Source organism: Fundulus heteroclitus, chromosome 8 (genome assembly GCF_011125445.2).
Source record: "Fundulus heteroclitus isolate FHET01 chromosome 8, MU-UCD_Fhet_4.1, whole genome shotgun sequence".
Lineage (NCBI taxonomy): Eukaryota > Metazoa > Chordata > Actinopteri > Cyprinodontiformes > Fundulidae > Fundulus > Fundulus heteroclitus.
In genome coordinates, this window is record NC_046368.1 from 21,169,823 (window position 1) to 21,184,820 (window position 14,998).

Sequence of the window (14,998 nt, forward strand, 5' to 3'; positions counted from 1 at the left end):
CTTCAGCAAGGGAGGATTAGCTTCTCAGAGTTGTTTGTGTTGGGCCATTACATAAAATATCACCCAACTTCAAAGGATATGCTTTTGAATAAAATAGCTTTTTTTGGTTCAGTTTCAGCATTTGAAGTAAATGATTTATTAAAAGGTTTTAATGATAATTCAGACCAGCAGTGTTTTTGTCATTAATCTCCTATTTAAAATGATCGCATCCTCCATCTGTTTCTGAGGCGGGTTGGTCGCTTTCCAAATCTATTGTGTTGTAAATGTTTAGTCTGTGTTTATTCAAACAAACCAAAAAAATGTAGCTTACGTTTTTTTTTTTTTTTTTTTTTTTTTTTTTTGAGGCTTCAAAAATAATCTAAACATATTAAACTGTCTAATGTCATTTTGATCCTTTTTCCCTAATGATGAGGGAGACACGGACACATTAACCTTACTGTCGGTGAGGTTGTTTTGTATCTGCTGAGATTACGGGTTGCTTTGTTTACCTCTGTCCTTGTGACACGTGGAAGCAGCAGGTGGAGGCGGGGGAAGCGGAGGAGAGAGTCGGCACAGGGAGGGGAGGGGAGGGGAGCGGATTAGCGCAGCGTTAGTGTCCGGTGTCCACAAAACGTTTGTACAAACAGGAGTGACTGAAGGAGACTTGTACAGGACAGGCACTCGTTTTCACCTGTTTGTCCTCTCCGCTCTGTCTCTCCGAGCTCTCTCTTTCCCAACCTCTAAGCAGCAAGAATGTCTCACTCCGACACGGAGACACCAGAGGACGGACTTTACGGTAAGTGATGCTGAGGCATGGACCAGGCCGTGCTGCTCCAGCTGTCTCCTAACACACACACACGTTTTTATTTCACAGCATTAAGGCGGGTCTTTTTTTTTTCTGCTATTGTTGTGCGGCTTTGGTTTTGTTTTTGTCTTTTTCATTATTATTTCAGGGGCTTAAATAGAACATTCGTCTAGTAAGAACATATGTAGGTCTGATCAAAATAATTTAGACTTGGTAATTGTCAGTGGACACATGGCAGACAGTCAGAATGAGGCACTGCCACTTTTACTGTCATTGTTGTTACCACTGCCTCGTCCATTGTGTAAACGGATTCCCTGACTCACCTTCTTGCATCTCTGTAAGCCAATTAGGCTGTGAAGATTTTCTGACACTTATAGCTCCTCTATGCAGGCTGCACATTGCTTGGCACCGAGGATGTTGGGTAAAACATGTGGATCAGTGGAAGGAGGGGTCAAACAGTGAGAGCATGTTTTGGAAAACAGGTTTGTTTGTTCATCCAGGACTGGACATGATTATTTCAGTACTGTAAATTATGACACACACACAGCCCCAATGCACTTTCTTAAGTTGTACCTTGTGACATTAATATATATATATATATATATATATATATATATATATATATATATATATATATATATATATATATATATATAGATAGATAGATAGAGAGATAGAGAGATAGATAGATAGATAGATAGATAGAGAGATAGATAGATAGATAGATAGATAGATAGATAGATAGATAGATAGATAGATATAGATAGATAGATAGATGGCCTAACTAACTGTTACTTATAAGTAAGTCAAAACATTTTACCTCATGTTTAAAGCATTCTTTACAATCAGACAATTAAGTGCTGGTAATGATTTAACAGAATTTATATCACAGTGTTAGCTCTCTGAAAAATCGTATTTGAAACAAATTATCTTTTCTGAACAAGATATCTTTTATGGATAAATGTAAGTATTTGAATTTATTTTATTGGACAAATTTAATAGCCAAATCTAACCAATCGGTGAGGGAGAGTGACCATAAATAAATAAAAAACAAACCAATAAACCAAAAACTTAAAATGCACCGATCCAACTTTTACTGGTCGACAACGAGTTTTTTGAGCGCTGACCAACCAATTCAGATTTTTTTCTTCTGCGATAAAGGTCGTTTTTGAATCCCATAGAAATATAAGAAATTGCGAATTGAAAAATAAAATCACCACAGTACATGTTGGTTGATATATTTATAGACTGAAAAAAAGAGGGAACTCTTAGTTTGATGCATTTAATGAATAAAGTGGAGAAAATCAGATTAAAATTTTAAGACAGTAGACTGTCAAATTTAAAAAAAATACAGGGGAAATGGAATCCTGCAAAAAACAAAAATCTGGAATCAAATTAATAGTTTGAAAAGTTATTCCACTTTTGCTCCTTCTACCTCCATAGGTGGACTTTCATGATTTACAATACACCAGCTGCTTCTGGCATAAAACATTGCTGCTGTTAGTACTAGGGCTGGACGATATATATAAAAAATAGAAGTCATATTGATCGATATCGATAATTATCAATATCATTCTAAACATATATTTTAAGTGCAGCCCCAGCCATTTTATGCTGTTGCTTAATGACATTATTTTTAGATACAGAACACACAAACACTGAATTCAAACTCAAACCTTTAGTCAACCAACGTTTTACCAAAACTGTTATTAAAAAAAAAAAAAAAAAGATCCTGTGCTCTCTGAACTCTTTGAAGGGGCAGAGCTTTGTGACTGGCTGTTCCTGGCTCTGCGTTTGTGATTGGTTGGGGGGAATTAATGACGGTAATATTAACCTACATGATAGGCTAGATAGAAAAATGAAGGAAAACTGTTCTTCTATTGTACTTTTCATTTACCCTTTTTTTTCTATCATACCACATGACTATCGATAGATATACATTTTTACTGAATAATTGTTAGTACTATATGATAATCTGGCCTGCAAAGCTGAATACTCGTGGTATTTGTGCGTTCACAAACACACGGGAATCCATCTGGTCCTGCTCCCGTCTTAACCGTTTGGGCCAGAACCAAACCGTGTCGGGCCAATCACGTGGCAGTATTATGGTTTAAGACATACCAGCTGTGACAAAAACAAGAGCCCCCGAGCCCACAGCCGAGCATGGCAGCGCAGGAGGATGATATCACATGTTTTGTCATAATCCACAATTGTCTAGACCATCACTATCCAAATAAGCGTGCCTTGACCGGTGTCACTTATTGTGGTTTCTCGTGGCGCCTGCTGCTTACGACATATTCATTTGATACCTGGATAGGCTAAAACAATCCTTTGGTAGGTGGGCACTAGGTGTCTTTTTGCCCAATCAGCTCGGAAAGTTTTGCTAAATGTCTCTCCCTTATCTTAACGGATTATATGGGAGCATATCCAGAGTCATAATGTGCAGAACAGGGAGTGCTACACAGTATGAATCTGGCTTGCCAGGTTGGCTTTATGATGCCTTTTACAAATTCTAGTTTCTTGTTTAACCAGTCAGAGAACCAAAAAATATGGCAATGGTTAGGGTAAAAACTAAATTCTTTGCTGTGGATGCTATTCCAACTCAAAAGTAAATATTTTCAGGATCAGCAAGATGTTCAAATTAACAGAGAGGAGACACAAAAGTTTTGTTTTCAGCGACATGTCCAGACGTGTTTTGGATTTTTGCTGGTTGTGAGAGAGAGAGAGAGCAATGCGTTTAGCAGATAACAAGGCCGAGCGTGTGCAATCAAAGTGTTTCCGTTTTAAACTTTTAAGTTTTCAACCTCTGCCTGCCATTGAATTGGCAGAAATACTGGCAGCCTCAGTGTTAAGGTAAGCATCTGCATTCTGTTTGAAAAACCCAAAACGACAGGTGTTTTTGTAATGATAACCAAACTAATCACTAATATAAGATGCTGAAGCCATTTTGAAGAATTATTTATGTAATATTATTATTACAATTTAGCAAAATCCTTGCATTTGTTTTAAAACACAAGTAAAATACTGTTTTACAATGACTTCTCTCTCCAATTTCATCCATGTCTGGCCGTGATATCAATAATTATTAACCTCCCAGGGCAAGAAGGCTTGAAAAACATATGAACTTATATGTTTAGACATTACAGTTCTTACGGGGGAATCAGAATTGGCTTAGATTGGTGTCAGCAGATCAAAGCTCTACTAAAACCAGAGATCTGAAACTGGCCACAAAGCTCTGATTGGTGCATATCTGAATATTTAAAATACCCTCTGACTGTAGGATTGACCCTGCACTGCAATTTTAATTACTCAATTATAATATTTAGAATATTAAAACAGATCAATCCAAAGTCCCAGCCTGCTTCTACAAATTCAAATTATCTGATGAGGAATTATTAAATCATTAAAGCAGATGGGGTTGAGATGACATAATCTTGACTGGAGCTTTATGCTCCATCGCTCCACTAAGATTTACTGGTATCGGCTTGGTGATTTCTTAGGGAAAAGAAAGTAGCACTTAGGCTTTAGCGTGCGTTAATGAATAAAATGTGGCAAATGTGATAGAATTGATCTTACCTTATTTTGAGTTAATAGTGTTTCAATAATTTAATTTAAGAAAATGAAGAAACTAGACTTTTTGTCCTTTACCTTTTATGGCACACACAAAGTTATTTTTTTATGAACAAACCATGAGTATCGAGAAACTGTCTTTCTCTTCTGAAACACCTTTAAGGTTTCATCTCACACTGTGTATATGTCCATATTTTCTAAACAAGCTTGTACTATGCAGGAAACCAATCGCGAATCTGTTTGCAAGTCAATGAATCTTTCAGCATCCAGCTCTTCTTCACATTACATAAAGCTGATTTGGCAGCTGCACCGATGACTCTGTATGGGACTGCATAGAAACGGATCCAGAATGGCTACAGATAAGTCAGGCAGCGGCACAGTTATGTCATACCAACCTCTCTGTAGCAAAACAACTAGGGCAATGGCACAGTTCCCTCTGCCCTCCTACCCCTTCCTACAGCACAGCATCCACTTGTGCTTTTTGCCCCCTCCGCTGTCGTTTCTGTAGTCACACAGACTTGTAAACTTGGGTAAAGTGAAGATTAGAGTGAGCCGAGTAAAGAAGATGTATACTTCTGTAGGAGGTTTAGGTGAGCTATTTTGAAAATGTTGTCTGTGTGTGTGAGAGAGAGAAACACAGTTGCAGGAGAGAAACAATAGGGAGGGCAAGAAAGGGTGAATAGCTAATCTGAAACAGAAATAAGATCTTATGTAAGCCAGCATGCTGTCAGCCTGAGTTAGCCGTGCCCCACTGTTTAGCTGTGGGCGTGTGCGCGCCACACACACCAGTGTGCGTGTCCAAATCCTTCCTGCCCCGGCACTCAGTAAACCTCTGTGTCCATTCATTCATACATTCTGCTGTGGCCATCTTCAGAGCTCATTGACAGAAAGACGCAAGATTTCTATGTTTCTCCCTTTAGCTCGTTTTTTTTTTTTTTTTTTTTTTTTGCACAAATGTGTTGAATGCATCCGTCTCGCCCAGCAGGAGCCCATTCAGCACGGTCTTGTGGGTCTTATAAGGTCACACCAGGGCATTCGAGACATCTGTGAGTCACCACACGTCAGTGCACATCACGCACATGTTTATTCAGCATCCACTCAACGCTGAGGCATTTGAAAGGAAACCACTTCATCCACATGACCTTTCTCTCCATTAATATGCTTGACATGAATATTACAGCTTTGAATCTAATTTGGTTTTAATCGATTAATTAATTTAACGAAAGGGTTGATCTTGTGCAACAGGACCGGCATAAGTAATTCATTAAAAAGGCATGTTACACAGGCAAGAAAGCATCCGAGTAAAAGGAACCTGAATGTTTCAAAACAACAAGACATTTATGAAGATGGAATCAATACAAGTTCACATGGAGAAGCCTTTTTTTTTGTCTGAAATGGGTTCCATTTTGAACTTTTGCAGTTTTGGATGCATAGTGTTCACATTTTTTTGGATAGAAAAAGGAGACGCCTGCAAAGGGACATTTCTTACCAACTGTTCGCGGGTTTCCTACCAACCGTGTGGATGTTTTGTACCGACTCTGAAAACAAATGATACATGTAGTTTTCAATTAAATTTTATTTATATAGCGCCAGTTCATGAAACATGTCATCTCAAGGCTCCTTCCAAAGTCAAATTCAATCAGATTATACAGATTGGGTCAAATTATACAGATTGGTCAAAACATTTCCTATCTAAGGGAACCCAGTTGATTGCATCGTCTTAATAAGCAGCATTCAGTAATTTCCCTCTGAGATTATTAAAGTATATCTGATTCTGATTCACTCCTCCTGTTTATGCCTTACTGTAAGGAAATCTGATCATGTGACTCTAATAAATACTATCTATCTATTCGTACAAGGTCACCTAAAGATAATTTGATTTGACCAGGGTTCATAATTTCTAATGCCTTATAAGAAATAATTTGCCCAATCTGCAATTAGAATCATGATCAATGGAAATAATGTATAATATGAAACCCTAAAATAGTATTAAACTGAATTACATTATACAAGCGATTTGAGCATTTTTATGGATATTTATCCTAGTATTTCCTCACAAATACGAAATAAACTGATATACAGTGTATGATATGGTGTATGGTAACAAAATGCTTTGCTGCGGGTATGAAATAAAAGTAGGATGTGAAGAAACTACATTAATATAGAATCGGGCTACAAATTGGTGAAGGGGGGCAATTAACTCAGACGTTTTTCTCATTACTTTTGAATGTATGTTTTTACTGATAGCAGGGGTATTTATTTTCAGTCACAAATGTTATAAAGCTTGGCCTCTGAACTCTTCTCTCTGTGTTATGTCTGCGTTCCAGTTGAATGCACAAATGTCATCTCCTCCTGTTTGCGTCCTTCACCTCCTGCCCAAACTTCTTCCCTGTGCACATGAAACCTGCCCACTCAGATCTGTTCTCTCTGCACCCAGATTCTTCTGTTTGCTCTCTCTGGGACCAAAGTGGTAACTCTGCCTAGTAACAGTGGCGGCCAATAGAAGGAGATCACTGCCTCCTTCGCTGTTTGCTCGTTTTAGAACAGGTTTAACCCCAGATGGTCGCAAACTGACTGGACACATAGCCATGCTTTATACTGTTGAAGGCTACAAGTTGCACATATACGATTTGACTGAACTTTTTTTTCCAACATGTCGAGTACATTTGTTTAAAAGCTTACATATATGGATAGTTTTACTTTAAGAAGCAGAAGCCTCTGCTGGGTGGAAGATTTTCTTGCACCTGCCAGTAGAGGGCACTGTAAGTTCCCCTAAACCAGGGATCACCAACCTTTTTGAAACTGAGAGCTACTCCATTGGTACTGCGTCATACTAAGGGCTACCTCTACTGACCTTGGAAATAGAAGAATTAGAGCTCACCGTAACTTTATGTAATACAAACATGTTTTTAATTCTATGGAAATACAACCATGATTAAAAAGGAAGAGAAACTGAATAAAATAACGTTTTACATGGGTTCGTGGCCAAGTGGTTGCACTCAGAGAAGGATGCAAGTACCTGGTTCGATCCCCAGTGCCGGCACTCTGGGCCCCTGAGCAAGACCCTTAACCCCTGATTGCTCCCTGGGAGCTGCACAGTGGCAGCCCACTGCTCCACAAGGGGATGGGTTAAGATGCAGAAGTGAATTTCTCCATTGTGAGATCAATAAAGTTCAATATTTGTTTTTATTATTATGCAGCTCACTGGAGGATTGTGCTATTTTCTGAACAGGCTTGAGGGCACCACATATGGTCCTAGGGGCTACCTGGTGCCCATGGGCACCATGTTGGTGACCCCTGCCCTAAACCATGAGGACAACAGAATGTTGAAAGTGAACAGTACAACATTTGAGACAGGAAATAAGGATTCCTGCTCTTGAATTGAAAATATAGTGTATAGATATTTCCCCCCATAGAGAAAAAAGTTGTATTAAAATAAAACTTAGCAAACAGAATCCTTTTTGGTATTAATTAGAGATTTATACTTCAGCAGAATAAATATAGCCCCTTCATGTTTGCTGATGTTTGCTGTTCCCTCTTCAGGTTCCTGGGTTGAGCTGGAGGAGCTGATTGCAGCTGTGAGCCGAAGGGAAAGTCTGACAGGACCTCAGGACAACATCTCCTCCTCCCTGCAGGGGGAGCTAGAGAGAATCCTCCTTGAGGCACAGCTGGAGTGTGAGAGGAGTAGAGACAGGTGATGATGCTGATGGACTTTGTTTTTCGGTTGTTTGTTTTGAGAAGCTACTAAACAGAAGGTTTAACTTCGGCAATACTCTTCGTTGAGAGGAACTGTTATTTCCAAGGGTTTAGCGTCTTTATAATTTTCTGCAACACTGACATTTCACACTCCTTTCATTGGCTCAATGTAACAGTCTGTTTGTTGTTTGCAGTCCTCCACAGGTGATAACGCCACGGTCCACTGGTTCCCCAAGACCCGGCAGCGAGCAAGACAGTGACTGCGTCCCCATACAGGTACTCATTTATCAAACCGTTGCCCCGTGACAGAGCTGTTTGACAAACAAAAAGAGCAACCTGTGTTCAAGAGTCCCAAGACTAACAGTACACAAATATTGCTTTAAATATGTTTGTGTCATTTGCTATTTAACAGCATGTCTTTTTTTTGCGTGGAATGCTGTTTGAGACGTTCTATAGTTGGTATTTTTGTTCACCCTGGTTTATGTATTAACAACATCCATGGTATGGTTGAATACTTGATTCTGATTGGCTGCAGGGCGTCTGTGAAAAAGGTGTTATAGGACACCTACAAAAAATGTCGGTCAAATAGCCTTGTTCTAAATTAGCTGGTAACGGCAAGACAAGCTACCTTGGCAACGCGTCACAACGAGAGATATTTAATAGTTCTCTCAGCCACTTCTTGTGTACAATTTTAAAGGTGAAAAAAGAAACATTAGAGTATTCATAATTGATTTAATGTCTTCGTGGTTCACGGCTCCGCGTCGCCCATTCACTTCTGATAATGGATGCCTGGTCAGGCATTATACTTGCTTTTATATCGCTGATATCATGTCTGACTGTGATTTGACTCCCTTTGGGTCGTGCAGGAGGAAGCTGAGCGGCGGGCAGACACAGACTGGGTGTGGGATTGGTCCAGCAGACCTGAAAATATGCCACCAAAGTAAGACCTGTTCCTAAATGATTCTGATTGCTAAATTAACAGCAGCAACCTCGGGCAACGGGCGAATGCTTTGGCTTCAAAGGTTTTCACTAAAGCGTATTCACGAACATTATACAAACACTGACCATGGCCTCCCTCGCTCTGAAAAACGATTCTTACATAATTAAATGAAGATACAGGGAAGCATAAATATTACTAGATGTTTTGTCTTTAGGTGAATATGCAGGTCTGTTTCACTTACAAATCCCAACAAGCTATTTGAAATTCACTTTGTTTTGTGTGTTTGTTTAGGTTAACTTCAACAGCGAAACATGTTTTTGTCTTTATTTATGAATTGTGCCTTTGAGGAACTTGAACCCACTTCATTTTTATTTATTCTGCCACACTTGACACTAAATCTCCTCCACTATAATAAGCTTATTTGACAGTTAGCAGTTCTGACTGCTCTCAGATCGCCTGTATCGTTCCTCTACGCAGTCCTCTCGTGCTCTCATTATCTCTGTTTTTCCTTTTTCGGGTCTTTCATCCTTGTGCATCTTTTATCTCTGACTCCTCGCTTTTCTTTCTGCAGAGAGTTTGTGTTTCAGCACCCAAAACAGCCAAGCTCCCTCAGCGTTAGGAAGACAGAGGTGATGAAAAGAGGAATTTTCTCCTCCGATGTTCTCCTCATTCTTGTTCCCTCCTTGCTGGCTTCGCATCTGCTCACACTTGGAGTCGGGTGAGACATATTAACAAGAACCCACCTTCTGTCATTTTATGTTTTGAGGTGTGCAAAAGACTTCCGCGTAAGACGGACAAATGAATAAATGCCTCAAGGATCTTGTAGTCCTTCATTTTCCGTCTGATTTCAAAAATGTACCTCTGTTGGATGTTTTTTTTTTTTTTTTTTTTTTTTTATTTAGTTGTTGAATAAAAACGAAATGAACACATTTGAATGAGTGGTTACACAAGGAAATCAGAATTGGAAAAAATCTTTATCAGCAGGTCCGACCTCAGAGATGACCAGAAATTAGCATTGCCTAATAAAAGTAGTTGCAGAAATCAATCTTAACAACCTCAGTTCAGAGAAACAGGGAGTCAATGGAGAGTCGGGCTAACACCTGGTCAGAGTGGTTACAGATTCAAAGCTCATATATGTCATCTTCAGACGCCTCCAATCAAAACTGAATATTTTGCGGTGGTTCGTGTAAATGTGGTTATATTGGCTTTAATCCTTCATAGTGTTCTATCAAATAGTTACTCTGGTTCAGCGTGTTTTTACGATGCTGTGGGTCAGTATTACTTTTGGGTATTAACCTCAAAATATAACACATCTCCTTATTGCACTTATTTAAAATGGGAAAGGGCCTGTACGTAATGCTAACTTAGTACGCAATGTAAATAACTACAGCCTACGTGAAAAACTGCCTAAAGCAGTTGTGTAAAATAAAGGCTTATAAAATAATTTTGTCATGACATACATTAGGTTGATTTTGTGTTAGGATGACAGAAATCAGCTTTGGAACTGGCAAAAATCTAACTAGTATTTATCTTGACTCTATTTCTCAATCCTGATGCTTAGGGCCCACCGTCCTGGATGTTTTAAGTGTTTCCCTTCTCTCGAACTCCTGAGTGAACTGAGTGAGGGCATAACAAGTGTTGACAAACTCTGGCTATACCAGATTTACATGACAGGATAGTTAGCCGTGTTTTTGCTCCAATCTGCCTCTTCCGTCAGTCTGATTATCGGCGTGGCTTTTAAGATAAGCTTATGAGATATTCCTGCCATGTGTGTTAAGAGTGATCTAGTCTGGTCCATGAGATGTTAAGACCAGTCTGACCTGTTCCATTTGCAGTTTTTTATCATCACGTGTAGGGTCTCGCCGGTTTTGAAAATCGGCTGACGATTTTAAAATCTCGCCCTGTGAACCAGGCATTAGACAGTAAGATAATGACAACTGATAGCAGCTCCAATGAAACACAAATCAAAAAATCTGAAATATTTGCTTGATGCTAGAGTGGTAACCCAGTAATTTAACATATCTTATGTGTAAAAAGGGACAACCACTTGGAAAAGTTTAATTAAAACTAAATTATTTATTTTCTTACCATTGTTTTAAATGTTAGAAGAGGGATATTTAATTCCCAGAGCTGAATATTGTAGACATGATGGTATTTTAGAAAATGCAGATCGTTAACTTACAAGGCAACAGCTTTGGATATTTTTCTTTCATTTGATTTAATCATATTTTCTATGCAACGAAGGGTAATTGGTCTTGTTACAATTTTGACTGTACCTAAAAAAGTTTATCCATTCCTTTATTTTCTATGTGTTGCTTTTTTTAGCAAATTTGAATGTGGTTTCTGTTTTTCACAAATATTTGTGGGTGGAGAAAAAGTAAGAGGTGCATTCGAACTTTGAGACTCCATGGTTTTAGGGTGACAGGGCTAACAAGAAGCTATAATAAAACATGTAAATGTAAAAAGCATCTCAGCATGGCACTTGGTGCAAGAGCACTCTTTGCTAAATTTGGTGGAACATTTCCTTTTTCCCTATTTCCAGTATATTACCTCAAGGTTCCCTCTTGTGGTAAACACCACCAAACTTTGAGGAAACATTTAGTTTAGATGAATCATTACAAGCTGTTTTTTTCTCTCTCTCTCTTTTCAGCATCTACATTGGAAAACGACTGGCCACTTCCTCGGCTAGCACACTGTGACGTTGGCTGTAGGCTCGTGTTCCTGTTCGGTCTGTTCACTTACAGTCTGATCAATAAGGTCACAGTCCGCCCTTTCTCCCGCACTAATTTGCCTCGTTCCTTCGTCGTGGGGGCAAACATAAGACCTGCCTCTATGTACCTCCGTCTACCCAGCAGCACTCTCTTTTTTCTATCAGCATTTATTTGTTTATATGTACATGTGGTAGGGCCCAAGGAGCGGAAGGATGCTGGCCAATGAGTCAGACTGTGGTCACTATTACTCTCCAGCAGAGTAACACTGATCTCAACCAAGTAAGGCATAATCAGAAGAAAGGGATCGCCGAGATACAAGAGGAAAGAGCAGGGGAACAATGCATCCTTTTGATAAGGGGAGATGAAAATGGTTCGATGGGAACAGAGTGTTCTGATGAAATGAGGTAGATAATACGTGCTAGCTATTCTCCCAATCTTTGATAAAGCAAGATGTCTGTCATTTGTCAAAAGTAATGGCCCGCTGTATGCCTGAGCTGCTTAAAAGGGGTTCTTGGTTTTTTTTTTTTTTTTTTTTTTTTTTTTTTTTTTGGCTGCCCTACTGTTGAATCTAATGTAGAGACTTTTAGCTGGCTGGGTGAATGTAGAAATGGTTCTGATTGTGCTTTTTGTTCCAGAAAGCAATTAAATATTTTTTGACCTCTGACAAAGACAGTTACGATCCCATTAAACGTCACTCCTTCAAACCTTAATGCAACTCTGGTCTCCTTTCTGTCTTTCTCCATCCCTCGGCATGGCGGCGTTTGGTGCACACATGTTCGCCTCGTTTAACGAACTCATGGAAGGCGACGCATTTTTTTAGCCGGCGAAGCACAAAGATTTGCTGAAGTAAGCCCTGGCGGCGGTACAACGCGTATTTTTAGTTTCTGAGTTCGGTTGTCTGGAGATTATTTGCATGCAGTCCTGGACGACAGGAATGAAGGATTTTACAAGCAACTGTGCTGTTAACAACCTGTAAATGAACCGCAGCATCTGTTGCAGCTTTCTATCCGTTTCCATGGGAGGTAAATCACGGCAAATGATCCGGGTTTATATTCTGATAAATCCTTCAGTGTGTATGTTCCCCGTGTGCTGTTGACCGCTCCACCACCCTGTGGACTCTTAGTCTTGTCTAACAAAAGTAGAGTAAAAATGCTATGACATCATACCAGCATGCCTCATTCCCATCTGCGTTTGTCGTTCTTAACCACACACATAACCTCATCTTTTTTAAAAACAAGCTGCTGCTCTAACCCATTGCAGATTTGATATTTATTATCTTCCCATAAACAGGAAACCTGATGCTTTAGAACAACCTAATGAAAACATTTAAGCTGAGAAGCACACCAAGGTTTTTTTTTTTTGCTGGGTGCCATCTCGGTTGTAAATGTGTGCATTTTGTGTCCGGCTTGACCAAACCCAATGAGTTTATCAGCCATTAGCGAAGCGTTTGATGTGAGGCCTCCCGTTGAGCTTGTTAAGCTGCTTGTTGACACGCTAAGCTGACGACGCAGCAATAAGACCAAACAAAAACAAGCACAGAGCACCTGGTTTCCATTCAAACGACCACATGGAACTTTCCAAAGCAATGCAACAAGATTCTGTGGCAAGTCGGTGCTGTAAAAAGAAGTTTGCCCCCTTACACGTTATTTTTGTATTCCTTTTTTGGTCACATTTCCGTGTTGCCTATCACCAAACTAAATTCAATATAAGGCAAATATAAGATGAGTGAATGAAAAAAGCTGTTTTTAAATGATGAATTCATGCATTAAAGGTGGAAAGCTTTCCTAACCAACTTGGTTCTGGTTGTGCCACCTTGCCTTCAAGCTTTTAAAACCAGGGGCAATAAGGTTTTTTTTTTTTTACATCACTATGGTGCATTCTCATTTGCAAAATGGTTCTGACTCGGCCACAATGGAAGCTCTTTGGGCATGAACAGCCTGTTTTAAGCTCATGATATGGGATCTCAATTGGATAGGTCACTCCAAAGTACCACTAACTTGCTGATTTTCTTTGGATCATTGTCCTTCTACATAACCCAAATGCATGCGAACATAAGATCATGAGACCATCAAGGCAGAGACACACCAAACTGTCAGGTCAGACAGAAAATCGTGCTGTAGCGGTTAGATCTGGTTGAAGTGAATGGGACTGGGCAGACTGGCTTGTGGTTCTCTGCGACTGTGTCTGCGTAGCTCCGACCAAGGTAGATCCCTTTCCTGATGGGAAATCCATAAGACAGACAAGAAGAGAGACACGTAGGCAAAGTAAAACACATCCCCTTTGGGGGAATAAATAAATAAAAAAAAAAAACTCTGAACTGCAATATGAATAGTATGCAATTTCTGGCCAGGTTCATGCCCATATAGATTTGTCCCAGAAAACACACCGATCAATAAATAATCAATAAATAATGTACTTACAGGTGGTCTGTAGAGGAACCCTCTAGACGCCCAGTAGGTTAGGAAAAAAAATCTGTACGGATCTGTCTGTACAGATGATTTTTGTTGTTGTTTTTCTGAAATGCTCTGTTAGTTTTACCGCAGATGTAACAGGATGCACACTTTTTAATACATTCCACTGTCAAAACAGTCAACAGCATATTTCCTAAAAAGTCTCGGAGATCATGAAGATGTCTTTTTGGCAAATGTGAAACGGCCCTTTGAATGTTCTTTGTGGTGGTTTTGGCTTTAGTACGTTTCCCATTAAAGGTACTTTTGCCAAGTTTCTCTCTTTTTATTTTATGAATATTAACCTTAAGGTTAACCAGGACTAGTGAGGCCACAGGTGCTTTAGATGTTGTTCTTGATTATTTTGTGACCTCTTGAAGGAGTCATTGAGGCTTTCTCAGAGTCATTTTTCATAGACCGGCCATTCCTGAGAACATTCACCACTGTCTCAATTTGTCAATAAGAGCTGTCAGTGTGGTTGGAAAAGCTCCAAAGCATTATAAATGGCTCTGTAACCTTACCGGACCAATAGATGTCAAAACTGTTTCTCATATATTCTTGATTGGCTTTAGAATCGGCATTATGTGTTACTTTTTGAGGTATTTTAACCTACTTATTGTGGTCAGACATTTTCTATTTATGTGATTTTTTTAAAAAAAACTTCAAGTCTGGCAGTAACAAGAACTGGATGTGGCTGGTGACAGAGGAGGCCATTGCTGTACAGTGAACTTATGCTGAACCAACCAGTTTGAGATAATTTAACCATGATCTCTGAGCAATGTTTCTGTTACCATTTAGAATCAAAGGTACAGAAATGTAAGACAATTGACAAAGGTGGGTCCATCCTGGT

The 14,998-nt window shown here is 39.4% G+C and overlaps 1 protein-coding gene across 1 annotated transcript; it reads left to right on the plus strand.

The window, feature by feature from the left end:
* Positions 1 to 564: 564 nt before the first annotated feature.
* On the plus strand, positions 565 to 12,411 carry zgc:73226 (uncharacterized protein LOC402792 homolog). Its single transcript, XM_012867940.3, has 6 exons — positions 565 to 775; positions 7,898 to 8,048; positions 8,245 to 8,326; positions 8,917 to 8,990; positions 9,562 to 9,708; positions 11,641 to 12,411. Exons 1-6 carry the CDS (start codon positions 733 to 735, stop codon positions 11,687 to 11,689), a joined length of 546 nt encoding a protein of 181 aa, XP_012723394.1. The 5' UTR covers positions 565 to 732; the 3' UTR covers positions 11,690 to 12,411.
* The last annotated feature ends 2,587 nt before the right edge of the window (positions 12,412 to 14,998 follow it).

Coding starts and splice junctions, on each gene's coding strand:
- zgc:73226 (XM_012867940.3), top strand. CDS start 733: ATGTCTCACTCCGACACGGAGACACCAGAGGACGGACTTTACG. Junction 776..7,897: donor ACCAGAGGACGGACTTTACG/GTAAGTGATGCT, acceptor TTCCCTCTTCAG/GTTCCTGGGTTGAGCTGGAG. Junction 8,991..9,561: donor CCTGAAAATATGCCACCAAA/GTAAGACCTGTT, acceptor TTCTTTCTGCAG/AGAGTTTGTGTTTCAGCACC.